This window comes from Musca vetustissima, unplaced genomic scaffold, assembly GCF_032173495.1.
Source record: "Musca vetustissima isolate MV318-11 ecotype Yass unplaced genomic scaffold, APGP_CSIRO_Mvet_v1 utg10841, whole genome shotgun sequence".
NCBI lineage: Eukaryota > Metazoa > Arthropoda > Insecta > Diptera > Muscidae > Musca > Musca vetustissima.
In genome coordinates, this window is record NW_026883530.1 from 1 (window position 1) to 18,345 (window position 18,345).

Sequence of the window (18,345 nt, forward strand, 5' to 3'; positions counted from 1 at the left end):
AATCGGCCCACTCCGACTTTACAACTTTCCTTACTGGTTTTAATTAAAAATATTTATTTTTTTTAATTTCTTTTTTGTTCATATTTCGAAAATAATTTAAAATCTAACGACTATAACAAAACTAAAAAATAATAAATAATAATTATGCAAAAAAAAAAAATTATCATTACATAAAAAAAATATTATGAACACAATTTCGCAATGAACTCCATATCCCCATTGTTTCGGGGTGTGTTTGTGTGTGCATTGTGCAATTTTCATCTAAGTCCTTTTTGAGTCTAAGCGAAAATATTTATTTTTTACGGTGCTTTCAACTATTTATCGTAGAACCAAACAAATTCATATTCCTTCAAGTTATTCTCCTTTGGCAGATTGTCCTTTTGGTTTCGTTTGCGCCAGGTAATCCGTGGCTGGTAGCCATTTTCATCGGCCACATACTCAATGGTACGTTCAACGTCGTCATCACCAATGGCAAAGTAATTACCCTCCTTGTTGCCATTACGTTTTCCAGTCTCCGTGTGACCGTGATAGTCGAGGATATATTTGAAACGATATAAATCACCATCAACGCCGACGGCACTGCCAGCGCTGCTGCCCTTTCCGCTAGCGACGGCCGACCCTGGGGACTTGGGGTTGAATGAGCCAGCCACAGAATTTCCTCCACCACTTCCAGATGTTGGGCCAGATTTTAGGGGTGTCTTTGGCGAATTTCCAATTGGTGTTTGTGGTCTCACAGGAGACTTACCAGATGGCGCTAGGGTAATGGAAATTTTATTTTTTATTTTAGCATGGAAAAGAATGTCCTTTTTATGGCTAAAACTTACCATTGGGTGCTTTCACCACCACACCCTTTGTACCCATGGCAGCTGGCAATACCTTATTGACAATAAAATCCATAATATCCTTTTCCTTGGGTGGTGTCTTGGCTAGTTTGGTATTGGTATCTGAAAAATAAATGAGAATAGCAATTTATTATCCTATGAGTCCTTTTTGGGAACGGTAGTGAATAAAACTACTTGGATTGTTTGTGTCACCGCTAAGTAGTGGAATTATTTGTGTAGTACTGGGAATGGTCGCAGCCTTACGTACAAGGACTGTGACAACGGAGGGAATTTTCGGTGTCAGGATTTTTGTTACTTGGGTTGGCTTGGCCGAGAGAGGTATGGAATTGCTTGGTGTATTAGAGTGTGGTGTTGTGTGTTCAGTGGTTTTCGTTTGACTAGAAGTTGCGGTTGCTGTGGGTGTTTTTGGTATTATGCTGTCCTTAAATCCTTTTGTTTGAGTAGGCTGTGGTGTTTTTTTGGTTTGTGTAGATGCTAGGTTCGTCGTTGTTGGTGCTGTTTGTTTTGGTGTAAAGCTGTCCTTAGATCCTTTGGTTTCCACTGACTGTGGTGTTTGTTTGGTTTGTGTAGTGGCTGTTGTTTTTGGTGTATTCGTGTTCTTAAATCCTTTTGTATCCAGTGGTTGAGGGGATTTACTTGGCTTTGTTACTACTTTTGTTGTTGTTGGTGTATTGAATCCAAAGGTTTCAATGTGTGGTTTTATATTGGTTTGTGTCAGTGTTACTTTTGTTGTTGGTGTAGTGGTTTTGCCACCTCCTGTGGAAAGCGTAAAATTTTAATATTTAAAAAATTTAACAGACATAGATTTTTAAAAAGTGAATTTTCAAAAAATTACCAAGCGATGTTTTTTAAAAAGTGATCTTCTACAAACTATTCGGACGTGAATATTTTAAAAATTATTTTTCAACAAATTATCCAGACGTGGATTTTTATACCCTACACAACTATGTTGTCAGGGTATTATAGCTTTGTGCAGCCCCAAGAGTTTGTAACGCAGCGAAATATTGGTCCTAGACCCACCTTTAAGAATACCCATCATCATATCTCGACTAGTTGAACCGATCTAGACATGTGTGTCCGTCCGTCCATTATATTATAAACACGATACAGGCCACAGTTATGGACTAATCTTCACGAAATTTTTCATGTAGGATGGGTTCTGGCCAATGAAGACCCCTATTGTTTTTGGTAAAGATGGGTTAATATCTAGGGGATGAAATGGACCAAATACTTAATTTTTATCGGTTTTTCTAGTCGCTCCAGAGGCCACAATTATGACCCAAACATCGCGAATTTTTACATAGAGAAGGGTATCGGGCCAAAGAGAAATTACAAAATTTGTATTCTCTAGCGTATAGATTTACCCGTGAAGGACATATACCCGAAAAGTGGTTGGTATATCCAAGGGCAGTGGTCGACCTTTAAATTGATGCCAATTATATGGTCGTATGTACTCAGATGTGGGAGTTACACTTAAATATTTACAGGTTCTTATGTATTCAGATATTATTTAGTAACCCTTTACCACACTGGAGGGTGGAAATATAGCGCTGATCGCTTTAAAATGTTCGGTGATGATCAGATAATAATATTATGATGAAGTGGACCTAAAATATATTTTTTTGTCTTTTTTCGAGTCGATCTTTAGACCACAATTATAAGCCGAATATCACAACATAACCCACGGTAAAGGGACAAGTAATTAAAAGGGCTGTACTGAATATTAGTAATATTCCGAAAATATGTCAGTGTAAAGGAGAGGTGCTGTTGACTTTATCGGGCCAGAGCTTGCAAATATCACGTAATATTGCTCAGGCTCGCATTAAAAATCCGCAGAAAGTTAGAGTTCCGTGATAGTTGTGTAGGGTATCGTATGGTCGGCCCCGTCCGACTATACTGCTCCGCTCCCTGGGTTAAAATTAGTTTTCAATAAATTATCTAGACGTGGATTTTTTATAAAACTGAGTATCAAACATAATTTACCTGCTGTGTTGGTCTTTCCTGGTGACGAGTTTGGCACATTGTCACTTTGACCAGTCGAATTGGGCAACTCTTTGGATAACGTACGAATTCCTGTTTTGGGGGTTTCTCCTGAGCCCTGAGGCTTCGCCGCATCCTTCTTACCGTTACTCAAGAAACAACCCGAACATGCTTCATTGTAAAAATTGTGATGAGGCAAATCTTCTTTGGGTTTGGCTGTCGTTGTTGTGGTTGGTGTGGGCTTCGGTTTTACCGTTATATCAACTGTCTCTGTAACGTTTTGGAAAAAAAGGAATTACAAACTCGGGGTATACACAACTGGGGCTACTTACTTGGTGGTGATTCATATGGGTAACTTTTCATGGCCAATATGCGAAATCTGCCCTGTTCATCGGTGGCATAGACAGTCACATGGTAAATGCCATCGGCCGTTATGAAACCAAATTCTCCCATAACAATGCCTTTCTCATCTGCCAAAAGAACACATTCATTATCAACAAAATTGATCGAAACATATTTTGCAAATTTGAAAAAAAAAATTATTTATGAAATGTATGAAACACATGCCCATTATGAATATTGAAATAATAACAATAAATTTCATAACATTTGTATTATTTTTCAAAAATAAAAATACATAAATTATTCTATGGATCGATCAAAACTAAACTCGATATACCAGATTTAATTTTTGTGTTTCCTTCGAATAGCCACTAATTGGCTATGAAAGGTGCTTTGGATTAAATGAACTTTAAATAAGCTGAGATGATCGGAACATGTTCGGTTCAAGTTTTCAATAATAAAATCAGAATTATGAAAACTTATTATTTTACTTTCTATGGTCATAATTTATGGCTATTAGAGGATTTTAACAGGTGATGATGGTGAGGGGTCCGTTAGACAGTTACCTGTTTTTTTTCTCGGTTGGTCTGAACTGAATATTTATTCCATAAAAAACAACAAAATTTGTGTTTGATTTTTAAAGTCAAAATCAATACAAAAAAATAATAATCTATTCATAAATGGAGCATAAAAACGAACATAATATTTAATTTATAATCATATTCTTAATTAAATTGATACCATAAAATATTATTTATTGATATGACAACGAGGCACATGTCTCGAAAATCAAAAATTTTTAACTATTAATAGCTTTACTGGATTGGTTTTAGCGGTGGCAAAATTGGAAGATATGACGTTTGATTTTAGGTGTAATGAATTCAGAATATTAATTGAAAGAAATAAAAACTTTTTTGGTATACCCTTTAAAATACCTAAAATCGATCAGGAGATATATATTAAGGTTATTGTACCTTTCATATGATTTAATTTTATTTAAATATCTACAACGCCGTGGATGCGATCTTAAAATGGATATGGACGAAATACTTAATTTTTGTCTAGTTTTCTGGTCGCTCCAGAGACCGCATTTATGGCCCATACATCGAGAATTATATATAAAGTAGAGGATCGGGCCAAAAAAGAATCATGCCTATAAAGGTCGTTGAATATTTAGCGGGTCAAATGAACCCTCAATTTTATCGTATATACTTGGATGTGGTAGTTATATTTAAATATTTTCAGGTGCTTACGTATTCAGATATTATTTAGTAACGCAGGACGGAAATATAGCGCTGATAGCTTTGAAATTTTCCATGAGGATCCAGGTGTGGTCAAGGACAACGCTTATAATTGTCAATGCTGATCAGATAATGATATATGAATGAAGTGGACCGAAAACTTTTTTTTATTTTTTCGAGTCGATCTATAGGCCCAATTCAATGTGAATTGAATCTGGACAAATACTTAGAATCGATGTACTGAATATTAGTAATATTTCTTGACCTCTAGTCCGTTAAGAAATTGGAATATAGAACCACAGAATTTTAGATTTTCGTGGAAGTTGTGTAGGGTATCATATGGTCGGCTCCGTCCGACTATACTGCTCCGCTGCTCACTGTTTTTATACCCTCCACCATAGTATGGAGGGTATATTAGTTTTGTTTTTCCGTTTGTAACGCATCGAAATAATCATTTCCGACCCTATAAAGTATATTTATTCTTGATCAGCATACAATTCTATGACGATCTAAGCATATCCGTCTGTCTGTTGTAATCACTCTTGCGTCTAAACGAATTGAGATAGAACGCTAAAATTTTGCATAGAGTCGTCTTTTGTCTGCAGGCAGGTCAAGTTCGAAGATGGGCTATATTGGTCCACGTTTAGGCATAGCTCCCATATAAGGGTACCCCCCAATTTTCGGTATTTTAGGGTTCTTGAGCGCGGTTTTCAATCGAATTCGCTGAAATTGGGTACATTGGGTTCTTATTGGGTACCAAAATTCCCCACTAAAAATTATAAATATAGGTCCACTTTTTCTGATAGCCCCTATATAAGGGTACCTCCCTATTTTCTGTTTTTGGGGTGGTTTTGACCAGATTTTTTCACTGAATTGAATGTAATTTAGTAATTTGAGTTCTTATTGGGCAGCAAATCTCTCCACAAAAAAATTATAAATATAGGTCAATTTTTCCGGTAGCCACCATATAAGGGTACCCCCCAATTTTCGGTATTTTAGGGTTCTTGAGCGCGGTTTTCAACCGAATTCTCTGAAATTTGGTACATTGGGTTCTCATTGGGTACTAAATTTCCTCACTAAAAATTATAAATATAGGTCCACTTTTTCTGATAGCCCCCATATAAGGGTACCTCCCAATTTCCAGTTTTGGGGGGTTTTGACCGGATTTTTCACCGAATTTGCTGTATTTTAGTAATTTGAGTTCTTATTGGGCAGCAAATCTCTCCACAAAAAAATTATAAATATAGGTCAATTTTTTCGGGTAGACCCCATATAAGGGTACCCCCAATTTTCTATATTTTGAGGTTCTTGAGCGCATTTTTCAACCGAATTTGCTGAAATTTGGTATTTTGTAGTGGTATGTGGCAACAAATCTCCCCACCAACAATTATTAATATTCACCCCTGTTTAGGGGTAGTCCCCATATAACCCCCTTTTTTATATTAAAATAGTTAGCTGATTTGTTCCATGTGTTGGGATTGGGTAGTCGTTACGTGAAATAGTCAATTTCTACCCTACAAAGACGTTTTAAGCATCTGTTGTAAGCATTCCGTCTTCTAAGGATAAGAAAACTCAAACATGACAATAATGAAATATATCGGCAGACATATATCCTCAATATAGTGATACCTCCTGAAGGAAAGAATTGAGATAAACAATTAAAATATTGCGTTCAAAATTGGCATATACCGGTCATTAATTAGGTATAGCCCCCATATAATGATATCCCCAAATATTCACTACTTCCTACACTATGTAATCAATATTGGTCCCCCAATATCAGTATCAGTCCACTTTTTGGAGCTTACAGATTTTATGAAAAATCCCCATTTAAATTTCTGAAATTTGTATTTGTGTGTACATAATGGTTTACATAAATCGTTTTGTAGAATTATCGGTATATCCCCACTTTTTGGTATGTTTCCTATATTTTCATTGCACGTATCTGTCAGTATAACTATGGTGGAGGGTACCCAAAGTTCGGCCCGGCCGAACTTAACGCTTTTTCACTTGTTTTTTTAATTTTCTAATTTTTGAATATGAAACGTAATAATGAAGTTTGTTATAATTTCACTCTTCAATATTTGTAATATTTGTTTTTTTTTTAATTATTTGCTGGTCATAGTAAAGTAGATTATTTACTCTTTCATATGAGACCATTGTTGTTGAAATAACTGTTCAAAAGTTATGCGCTTTGAAGGTCGGACTTAAAACTTATTTCCAGGATTTAGATGGCGCTGCATTCACCAAATCGCCAGGCCGTTAGGGAAAATCAAGGTATGGTATAACTACAATAACTTTAAAATGAGCTAAGATATTTTTAAAAAATATAATGGTTATTTAAAGCTTAAAGGATCCTTTATTCCTACTTTTGAATTAGTATGTCTAAAAAAATCAAAATTGACAGTATTTTTACTTATGATTGGGATTTTACATTTATTTTACGGCACAGCGGGTAGCAATGTTTAAGCTTCTCATAATCGGTAAAATTTAGCAAATATCACAATTTGTTAAACAGTTATTTAAATTTACCGAATACCTTGTTTTTTTCTAACGATCTGATAATTTGGCAACCGCGGCGCCATCTATTGATGGTATAGATGGAATGAAGAAAATTATTTTACCACACAGCGGATCAGCGAGCTTTAAGCTGCACATGACCGTTTAAGTTTTCAAAAGATCACAATTCGTTCAGATTTTTTATCAGATTTTCCAAATAACTTGATTTTCACTAACGACTTGACGATTTGGCGAACACAGCGCCATCTATTGATGTAGTAGATTGAAATGGCGAAAATTAACAACTTAACGCCGTTTAAGTTTTCAAAAGATCACAATTCGTTCAGATTTTTTATCAGATTTTCCAAATAACTTGATTTTCACTTTTTGAAATGGCGAAAATTAACAACTTAACGCCTCGGTTTTTGTATCATAACTTTTAAACTACTTGAGGTATTGTAATAAAATTGGTGTCATATGAAAGCAGAGCTGTCCAGCTGTCTATTTCGAAATTTATTCGTAATTTCATGAAATATGAAATGTTGTATGTGGAAATTTAGTTATATTGTTTTGTGTGAAAATGATTACCTGAACTAGTTTTTTTTAATATTTATTTATTCGAGCAATTTTTTTTTAAGTTAAAGCCAGTGTAAGACTACTCTGAAACGAATGAAGGAAGGATAGGAAAAGGAGGACGGAGGCCACTCAACAACATATTAGACACAAGACATTTTCTTACGATTCTTTTTGTAACCGACAGTAATAAGAATTTGAACAATAGTATGGTAATACATAACTTATATCAGATTAGGTGGACCTCTGTAAATATTTACATATGACCTTTAGAGGTAAATTATACTCCATAGAATGCAAATTTTATAATATGGGTGCATTTGACCCGCAAAAGATTGACCGAAGAAATATCTATGATTGGTCCTTGGTCAGGCCCAATATTTCGCGGCGATAATAAAGTCTTGAGGCCACACAAGGCTATAATACCCTGACAACAAAGTTGTGTAGAGTATTAACATCAACTTCTTGATGTGTAGAACGCAATTTTGAATTTAAGCACCTACGATCGATCTCATACAATGTTTTTATTGATTTAAATTGTATTTATTATTTTTTTATTAGAAATGATAAATAATTATCTAAAAAGCAGCTGATCTACATTGAAATTTGTTTTGTTTATTTGTTATGAACAAATCGAACTAATAATCAATTTTTCAAGATCTGTGGCAATTGTCGATTAATTCTCTAGAAAATTAGACCAATTTAATGGAACCCGAAAAAATTGGAACTAGATAAACAGGTCAATTCTAATTTGGAGATACACAAATCGATGTCGTTTGTTTTGGTGGTGGGAGTAATTTATTCGAATCGTTCTATTCTAAATATGTATTGACGTTAGGCGTCTTATCGATAATTAAATGCAAGTAAAAGATTAAGTGTTTCAAGATAATTAAGTTTGGACATAATTAGGTGCTTTGATATAGAAGCTGTGAAATGCTAAAGAATATAAATTTTAAAGTTAAGGTATGGTTATATAAAAAAATCAAGTATATCATGTCAATAAAATAATCATCGGTCTCATCATATATTCGAAAGTGAAAGATTCCAGATGTCAGTTGTCCGACAATTTTTTAGTATAGTGGCGAAAAGAGAATAAGAGAACACATGGTAAAAATGAAATATATTTTTAAACGAATTTGAACCTAAATGTCATAATTTATTTGAAATTATCATTATAAATTGAATACAGGTTTCATGCTAATTTACTGATTATTTGGAATAGAAATGATAGAATTATACAATTGTAGCAGTTAATTAAGATGATTTATATGTAAACCAGATGAATCGAAAAAGTATATTTGAACCTGGCTAGAATCAAGTCACAATTATGGATTTTATAGAATATTTTTCGAGGACACAACAGAGCCTCAAGTTCTTGATTTTTAAAGAATTTTGTGCGAAGACCAATAAAACCACATTAGAAAAAAAATCCAAAAAATTTAAAAATATTTTTTAGGACCGTGATTTTTACTGAATATTTTCACGCAGTCAAATAGGGATGGATTTTAAAAAAAATAGGTTTCAAACTCAAATAGTCTTGGATTTTTAATTTTTTTTCTTTTTTTTTTAAGTGATTATTAATACACATTCGAGTCGAGCTTGATGATCTAAGTTTTGCAATGAAAAGGAAAGCCAGGAGATTAATTATCCATCGATACAACAAAAAATCTGCTTTGAAAAGGACTGTTCCTAGAATGAAGACAAATGTCGAACTTAGACAAATTTGGATTTAATTCGCATATGCAAGTTTCGCATCAGGGCGGAATAAATACAAGTTATCAACGTACGACCTTTGTAAAGCCACATAGCCCAATATGGCTGATGGGCCGCTTAACCAACGGCGAAACGCGTCGCATAATGGTGGGTACGTTGTTGTGATTTTTTATACCCTACACAACTATGTTGTCAGGGTATTATAGCTTTGTGCAGCCCCAAGAGTTTGTAACACCACGAAATATTGGTCCTAGACCCACCTTTAAGTATACTGATCGTCATATCTCGACTAGCTGAGTCGATCTAGACATGTATGTCTGTCCATTATATTTTGTAAACATGATACAGGCCACAGTTATGGACCAATCTTCACGAAATTTGGTTTTGGTAAAGGTCGGTTAATATTTAGGGGATGAAATGGACCAAAAACTGTATTTTTGTCTGATTTTCTGGTCGCTTCAGAGGCCGCAATTATGGCCCGGACATCGCGAAATTGTACATGGAGAAAGGGATCAGGCTAAAGAACAAGCATGCAAGTTTTGAAAAAGATTGTTTAATATTTGGCGGTTCAAATGGATCCTGACTTTTTTGTGAAAAAATGTACAAAATTTGTATTCTATGATATATATACTTGCTCCTGAAGAACATATAGGCGAGAAGTTAGTAGTATATTCAAGTAGAGTTGTTGGCCTTCAAATTGATACCAATTATATGGCTGTATGTACTCTGATGTGGGAGTTATACGTAATTAGGTAAATGTGACTCTATGCATAGCATTACTATTACTCCATTAGAGGACGGAAATGTCGCGCTCGTGGTTTTGAAATTGTACATATATTTCCGATTATTTTGGACGAATATTTTTTAAGGAGATTTAATTCAGGGGTGCAATTAAGGGAAAAATTTTTGAAGAAGCCTCTCGAGGCAATTTTATAGCAATTTTTTTTACAAAATGGCATCTGACCAAATAGTAGAGCGACTGTTTATGATGATAGACAATATTATAGGCAGAAAAAAAATTGTGAGATTTTTAGAAAATACATTTCGGTAAAAATAATGCAAATATCACGAAATATTGCCCTGGCTCAGAATATAGAACAGAAAGTTTGGTAGTTGTGTAGGGTATCATATGGTCGGCCCCGTCAGAATATAGAACAGAAACTTTGGTAGTTGTGTAGGGTATCACTGGTTTTAAAGGATATTTTTTAAAATTTTACAAATATGTTTTAAGGAGTAGAACAGGCACTGGTCTTAAGGGTAAATTTTTGAAGAAGCATACACGAATCTAGATTTTATAGCAATTTTTTTTAAAAAAGACTAAAAGTAGTCGATGATTATTTAGACAATATTATAGGCAAGGTGAGATTTTTAGAAAATACATTTTTCAAGAACCGAAAATGAGTGGATTTTCAAAGAATGGGGTTTCAAGAAACCAAACAGGTGTCAATTTTTTAAAAATATGTTTTAAAGGAGCAAAATGGGCGAGGATTTTTAAAGGATATTTTTTAAACGAGCCTAATAGGCGTGGATTTTTAAAAGAGTATTTCTTCCAGCAACCAAAGATTTGTAGATGTCAAAAGAATATTTTTTCAAACACTATTTTAAAAAATATATTTTTCAGAAACCAAACCGGTGATGACTTTTAACTAAATTTTTTTTTTAAGAAGCCACTCCTGGAATATTGTGAATAATGTTTTTTTCAATGAGTAATCAAGCATAGATTTAAAAAAAATTATTTTTTTGACAGTTAATTGAAAATCTGACACATCCATAAAATTACTAAGTGTTAGGTTGCTAATTAGATTATGTCTTGATTTTACCGGCACTATTTAGTATAGATAACGACAAATCATGGTTTTGAAAAAAAATTGATAAAAAATCATGTTAATTAATGCGACAAATAAAGAACCCAGTAAATAAAAAACTTGTGCATAGTATGCAATTTTAAATTTGTATCGACTTAAAAAATCCATATTATCACTTCTAAAAATAATACACTTTTAATTTCAATTAAGATTTATGTCCATTTATGGTGCTGGCCACCAGCAATCAAATTAAAATGATTACATAATTAATACGCCGTAATTGCTAAAACATGAATTAGTGACATTTCCGATCATAGATTCTAACTACATATTTACATACATAACTGCATAGATTTGAAATTGACATTTAATGGTAATGTCAGTACAGGTGTTTTCGGACAACAGCTAGATAAATTAATAAAAACAAAATCTCATTAGAATTTGCTGTTGTTGTTTTTGTTTTTTCTATTCAGAATAGAGATGGCCAGTCTGTTGGACTGTCACCGACAGACGAGTGTTTTGGCGCTGGCAATATATTGCAGACTTTGTTCTAAGTTTACAAAGCAATTTTTTTTTGTTAATATCAATGATTTACAACAACACCAATAACAGTGTTGAAGTTTCATTGATGAGCGTGGTTTATGACGTTTAGTATTTTGTTTCGCAACAATTTTTAGTGGGGGAAGTTTTATGACCATCATTGGTTGCTATGATATGTTCAAGCATCAAGAATATAAATATTCGAATACTTGGCATCATGTTCGAAATCATAATTGCAAAATGATGCGAATTTAGTTGGAGATACATACGATAGGAACAGTGGGTGGAAAAGGTAAAATGTTTTTTTTTAATTATTACAACCATAGATTTTAGACCAAAAATAGGCGTGGATTTTTAAAGAATATTTTTTAAGACCAGAAATAGGCTTCGATTTGTATACCCTTCACCTCACTGTGATACAGGGTATTATGTCTTTGTGCATATGTTTGTACCAGGCAAAAGAAAAAGAGATAGACCCATACTTCCTTTTGAGAATATGCACAGATCACTTTTTGAGTAGATTTATGCATGACCGTCCGTCCATCTTTCCGTATGTTGTGTTCAATTGTACAAATTAAGCCTACTCCGGATTGTGTAAAATTTGCCAAGTTTCGTGAAAATCGGTTCAGATTTAGATATAGCTCCCATATATATGTTCGTCCGATTTAATGTAAATGGTGCACCAAAGTCCCTATATATCTTTCGATTTGCACGAAATTTGGCACAACGTACTGAATTAAGCCTAGAATGACGTGTGCCAAGTTTCGTGATAATCGGTTCAGATTTAGATATAGCTCCCATATATAATATCGTTCGATTTAATGTAAACGGTGTATTTAACACCGTATATATCTTTCGATTTGTACGAAATTTGGCACAACGTACTGAATTCACCCTAGAATGATGTGTGCCAAGTTTCGTGAAAATCGGTTCCGATTAAGATATAGCTCCCATATATATTTTCGTCCGATTTAATATAAATGGTGCACCAAGGTCCCTATATATCATTCGATTTGCACGAAATTTGGCACAACGTTCTGAATTAAGCCTAGAATGACGTGTGCCAAGTTTTGTGAACATCGGTTTAGATTTAGATATAGCTCCCATATATATTTTCGTCCGAATGGTGTACCAAAGTCCCTAAATATCTTTTGATTTGCACAAAATTTGGCACAACGTACTGAATTCAGCCTACAATGAGGTGTGTAAAGTTTTGTGAAAATCGGTTCAGATTTAGATATAGCTACCATATATATTTTCGTCCGACTTAAGGTAAATGTTACACCAAAGTCCCTATATATCCTCCGATTTGCACGAAATTTAATCTATAATGATGTGTGCTAAGGTTCGTGGAAATCGGTTCAGATTTACATGTGTGGTACGTTTCGGGAAAATCGATTCAGATTTCGATTGATACTTGAATGACATTATTGCGTTTTGTTGAAATTGGTACAGATGTAACTAGCTTCCATATGTATTTCGAACGGGGGGTCTGATTGATATTAAATTTTTTACAGTGCCACGTACCGAATAGCCGGGATCAAGGCATGAGTATGTTCCTTGGAGGGAAAATTGACATGCAATTGTGTATCCTTACAATATACCCAATGTGATGAAGGGTATCATATAGTCGGCCCAGTCCGACTTTACTACTTTCCTTACTGGTTTAGTCTTTTGTAAATGGAAAACTAACTACCTAATATATTTACAGAAGTAGGTCTTCTTCTGCGTTCTTCAATTTGAAAATTTCACCTCTAATCTCCTATGGAGGATATCTTCCCTGGACATTTATTGAAGAGTAGTTTCATTTGACTTCTATAAAAGAAGTTCTACTATTCATTTTTTATACGGCATTATGTATATATATATATATACCTTCTCAGATCTTCTATTAAATACGTTATTAAGCTTCTAAAAATATTTTTTATGAAGCATGTGAATTTGGGAAAATATTTTTGAAAATGTTTAAAAAGTATCATTTTGAGTCATGGGTCATGTTGCGTATACATAATAATATTAAGCCTGTATTGGTGCGTATACCTAACAATATCACTCATACTCCCTCTGAATGTATTAAAACCTATTTTTTTACAATTATCGCCCACTGTGTATAATTCTGCAAACAAATTGGCGGCGTTACAATAAACATTTCAACCAGCAACTTGACAAAATATTTTTGTGCAACATTTATTGTCAACTACTCAGCCTGATAATAATTATGGAAATATCTGTCAGGCCAACAAGCCGCCAGCAGCATGACTTGATCATAACTAACCCGGGTATTGTTGGCCCGTGACTGTCTTGCTTGTTTTTGTTGGATAATGATGACACTAAACTAAACGTTGGCGATTCACTTTAACCTATTGCCCAATACGGCCATTACAATGCCGCTGATGAAGATGACGGTGATGTTCCGATGATGCTGGTGGTGGCGTTGTGTCACAATATTTTTTTTTTTTTTTTGTTTTGAGACCGGTAACAGATTTGCAAAATCATTTAATTGTGAATATGGCAGAAATGGCCTTCAGACATACCTCTTGATTCTCGCCGATGTTGCTGTTCATCAATTGTAAAACCAAATTTATAAGGACGCACCGTTGTCGACTGAGCGGAACATTGAGGGAGCAGTAAATTGCTGCAACACACTGCCACTATGAACTTGAAATGAAACGAGGATAATTAGAGGATTGATTTTTTTATTGGTTGTTGGTTTTATTGTTTGTTACACTTACAAAACTGGCAGTGATTTTAATAAGCCTTGTCATTATCACGGCTTATATATGACGAATTGAAATTAAAACAATTGTAATTGATTTTCTATTCTTCTTCTTCTTATTTTTTGCAATTTTTATTTCCGAGTGGTAACAATAAATTGTAATATTTAGCACTTGTTGTTTATTTTTTCTACTGTAGTCTAGGTTCCACAAATCTGCCTCACTTTTATTTGTTTATTTATTGCATTTATATATATGTTTTCGAAATTCTTTATTTGATTTTCTTGTTGTTGTTGTTTTTTTTTTTAATTTCTCGTTATTCCTTTTTGGAAGCTGGCCACTTGTGAAACACACCTTACGACAGCCGATTCGTTATTGACTGGGCTCAAAGCATTAGGTAAACATTTTAAAACATTAGAATCGTAAAAATTCTGTTTATAGCCTCTGAAACAAAAAAATCTCCTCACTCACACTCACACCACTACCAGCAACGCTACTCGAAAATAGGAGGGAGACCAGAAACGTTGGATGTTGTTTGCAATTCTATATCACTGATGGCAGGCAGATGCTATCAAACCAGCCGTCTGCCAGACCCCAGTATGATGTATTCGCAAGGTATACTGTCAGGGTGTTCTAATGTTTTAAACATTAAAACTCACGCATACATAGATAATTATGCATAATCGAGTTATGAACACCTAGATATTGTAGAAGATAATTTTGTTGGGAGCAAGTATGGAATGTCTTAAGAAGCTGGGAGATTTTTTTGTAAAATTTCTCTCACTCTCTCCTCCATTAAGAAATTAAATAAATTTTGTTGTTAATTTTTAAGTGGAATTATGACTGGATGTGACAATGACCGGATGGGACAATGAAGTCCCAGGAGAAGTAGTGGTATTATAGGGAAGACCAAAGTATCTATTCTTAAATCAGAATATACTTATTTTATTGAAGACCTGAGAATGCCTCATTGAAAAGAAGAAAAAAAATATTTTCTTATAATTTTTTTTATAAATCCACGCCTATTGGGCTGCTAAAAAATTATTTTTTTATAAATCCAAAAAATAATTTTTTTGATAAATCCACGCCTATTGGGCTGCTAAAAAATTTTTTTTTATAAATCCAAAAAATATTTGTTTTTATAAATCCACGCCTATTGGGCTGCTAAAAAATTATTTTTTTATAAATCCAAAAAATAATTTTTTTATAAATCCACGCCTATTGGACTGCTAAATTTTTTTTTATAAATCCTAAAAATAATTTGTTTATAAATCCACGCCTATTGGGCGGCTTAAAAAATTACTTTTTTTATAAATCCACGCCTATTGGGCTTAAAAAAATATTTTTTTTATAAATCCACGCATATTGGGCGGCTTAAATTTTTTTATAAATTCACGCCTATTGGGCGGCTTAAATTTTTTTTATAAATTTACGCCTATTGGGCGGCTTAAAAAATATTTTTTTTGTAAATCCACGCCTATTGGGCGACTTAAAAAATATTTTTACAAATCCACGCCTATTGGGCGGCTTAAAAAATATTTTTTTATAAATCCACGCCTATTGGGTTGCTTAAAAATGATTTTCTTAGAAATCCACGCCTATTGGGATGCTAAAAAAATAAATCCACGCCTATTGGGCGCTTAAAAATTATTTTTTTTTAAAAATCCACGCCTATTGTGCTGCTTAAAAATTATTTTTTTTATAAATCCGCGCCTATACAAATATAAAATTTTTCCTTTCATTTCATTATACCCTACAAAACTGTGTTGTCAGGGTATTATAGCTTTGTACAGTCCCTGAAGTTTGGGGCTGAGTCGATCTAGACATGTGTGTCCGTCCGTCCGTCCATTATAATTTTTAAACACAATACAGGCCACAATTATGGACCAATCTTCACGAAAATTTGCATGTAGTATGGGTTCTGCCCAAAGTTTTTGATAAAGATCGGTTAATATTTGGGGGGATGAAATGGACCAAACACTTAATTTTTGTCTGTTTTTCTGCTCGCTCTAGAGGTCGCAATTATGGTCCGAACATCACAAAAGAATAAGCATGTCTGTTTTGATATAGATCGGTGAATATTTATCGGGTCAAATGGACCCTGATTTTTGTGTGAAAAATTACAAAATGTGTGTTCCATTGCGTATAGATTTACCCTGAAGGACATATACCTGAGAAGTTGGCAGTATATCCAAGAGGAGTGGTTGACCTTTAAATTGATACCAAATATATTGTCGTATGTGGGATTTAAATATTTACAGGTAAGTACCTGTACTCAGATATTATTTAGTAACCCCATACCACGCCAGAGTGCAGAAATATAGCGCTGATCTCTTTGAAATTTTCCATAAGGTTCCAGTTAGGGCCATGGACGACGCCTACAACATTCGGTGATGATCAGATTATAATTATGGGATGTTTTTTGAAGTGGATGCACGGAATAAACATAATTTTTTGTGTTTTTTCGAGTCGATCTATATATCCACAATTGAAAGCCGAACATCACAACACAACCCACGGCGAAGGGAAACTGGACAATTAATTAGAAGGGCTGTACTGAATATGAATAATAATATTCGGAAAATATGTCAGTGTAAGGAAAAGGTGCTGTTGACCTCAAATCGGTCTAGAGGGAGCAAATATCACGAAATATTGCCCAGGCTCGGAATAAACATCCGCAGAAAGTTTGAATTCCGTGCTAGTTGTGTAGGGTATCGTATGGTCGGCCCCGTCCGACTACACTGGTCCGCTCACTGGTTTTCATATATTTCCATTTTTCCCTTTTCTAGTTGCCTATAGGAAATATATTTTATTTTAGCTTCCAAAAAATTAAAATATTTTGTTAATATACATTTAAATGTTTGCATTAATTTGTGTTTCCTTTCGTTGATAACTTTATTTTTAATAATTTTCAAACACCTAATAATTAAGACACTAACAGCTACAAATTTAATAAAGATATTATATTCCGCACTTGTTTAAGTTAAGTTCCTGAAATGTAGACAAGAACAACATTTCAAAATTTATTATTCTGGCATTCAATCACATCGCCACCATCATCGGCACTCGATCTAGACAAGCAGAAGAGATTGAAATGTTAGGCATTGCTCTCTTGAGCAATGATCACAGAAAAAAACCCAATTCGTCAAACAAGCTATTCCAACATTTGAACAACAAATCACTTGTGATTGATCTCACAGCTGATATGAATGATCTACACATATTTTGACAACGCTCAGCGTCATTAGTGTCAAAGTATGTTGTCTACCAAAAAAAAAAAGTGGATTTTGTAGAGAATCAGAAAAGTTTAATGTCATGATGCCGTCGACATTCATTTTTAAAATGTATGCGGAAATTTGTTTGAGTTTTTTTTTCTATATATATTTTTGTTTTTGGAATGTCCATTGCGTATTTCTAGGTGATGACAGTTTGCCAAAACCCATTAAAGTTGTAAGTTACAAGCCTGCGCCAGATCACTAACCAGCATCCAACACACACACGCATAATTTATAACATTTGCTGCCCATCAACATTCAAACATCATATTTCACACGTTCTCACTTCTGGCTTATTTATGGTCTATCTATTCAAAATTATGTACATATTGACGCGAGCACACACACATTACCGTTCATGCATGCATGCATCAATGGATGCACGCATGCCTTGTCATCTGAATGGTAAACGATCGATCGATGATGCTGGCGGACTTTAACGGGGGATATGTAAATAACAAATGCAACCGGATCCAGATGACAATGACAGTGGTTTCAAATGAAAAAATAAAAAACAAAAATCATAAAATTATTTTTGACGACCCAAAGGCAAATGTTGGCTTTGATTTTTAAAGAATATTTGGACTTTTTAAGAACATTTTTTTTCAAGCAACCAAACAGGCGTGGACTTTTTAAGAACATTTTTCCAGCAGCCAAACAAGCGTGAATTTTTAAACAATATTTTTTCAAGCAGTCAATTTTTATACTCTTCACCGCACTGTGGTACAGGGTATCATGTCTTTGTGTATATGTTTGTAACAGGCAAAAGGAAACGAGATAGACACATGGTTCTTTTTGAGAATATTCTATGCATAGTCGAT

At 34.0% G+C, this 18,345-nt stretch overlaps 1 protein-coding gene across 1 annotated transcript; it reads right to left on the bottom strand.

Annotated features, from left to right (window-relative positions):
* Positions 1 to 314: 314 nt before the first annotated feature.
* LOC133330426 (protein lethal(3)malignant blood neoplasm 1) lies at positions 315 to 14,300 on the bottom strand. The gene is made up of 7 exons (XM_061538857.1): positions 14,268 to 14,300; positions 14,070 to 14,193; positions 3,155 to 3,292; positions 2,826 to 3,092; positions 1,017 to 1,598; positions 825 to 944; positions 315 to 754 (listed from the first exon to the last, which is right to left on the bottom strand). The coding sequence occupies exons 1-7, from the start codon at positions 14,298 to 14,300 to the stop codon at positions 315 to 317; spliced, it is 1,704 nt and encodes a 567-aa protein (XP_061394841.1).
* Between the last annotated feature and the right edge of the window lie 4,045 nt (positions 14,301 to 18,345).

Coding starts and splice junctions, on each gene's coding strand:
- LOC133330426 (XM_061538857.1), bottom strand. CDS start 14,300: ATGACAAGGCTTATTAAAATCACTGCCAGTTTT. Junction 3,093..3,154: donor CCCATATGAATCACCACCAA/GTAAGTAGCCCC, acceptor AAAACGTTACAG/AGACAGTTGATATAACGGTA. Junction 1,599..2,825: donor AGGAAAGACCAACACAGCAG/GTAAATTATGTT, acceptor CGCTTTCCACAG/GAGGTGGCAAAACCACTACA.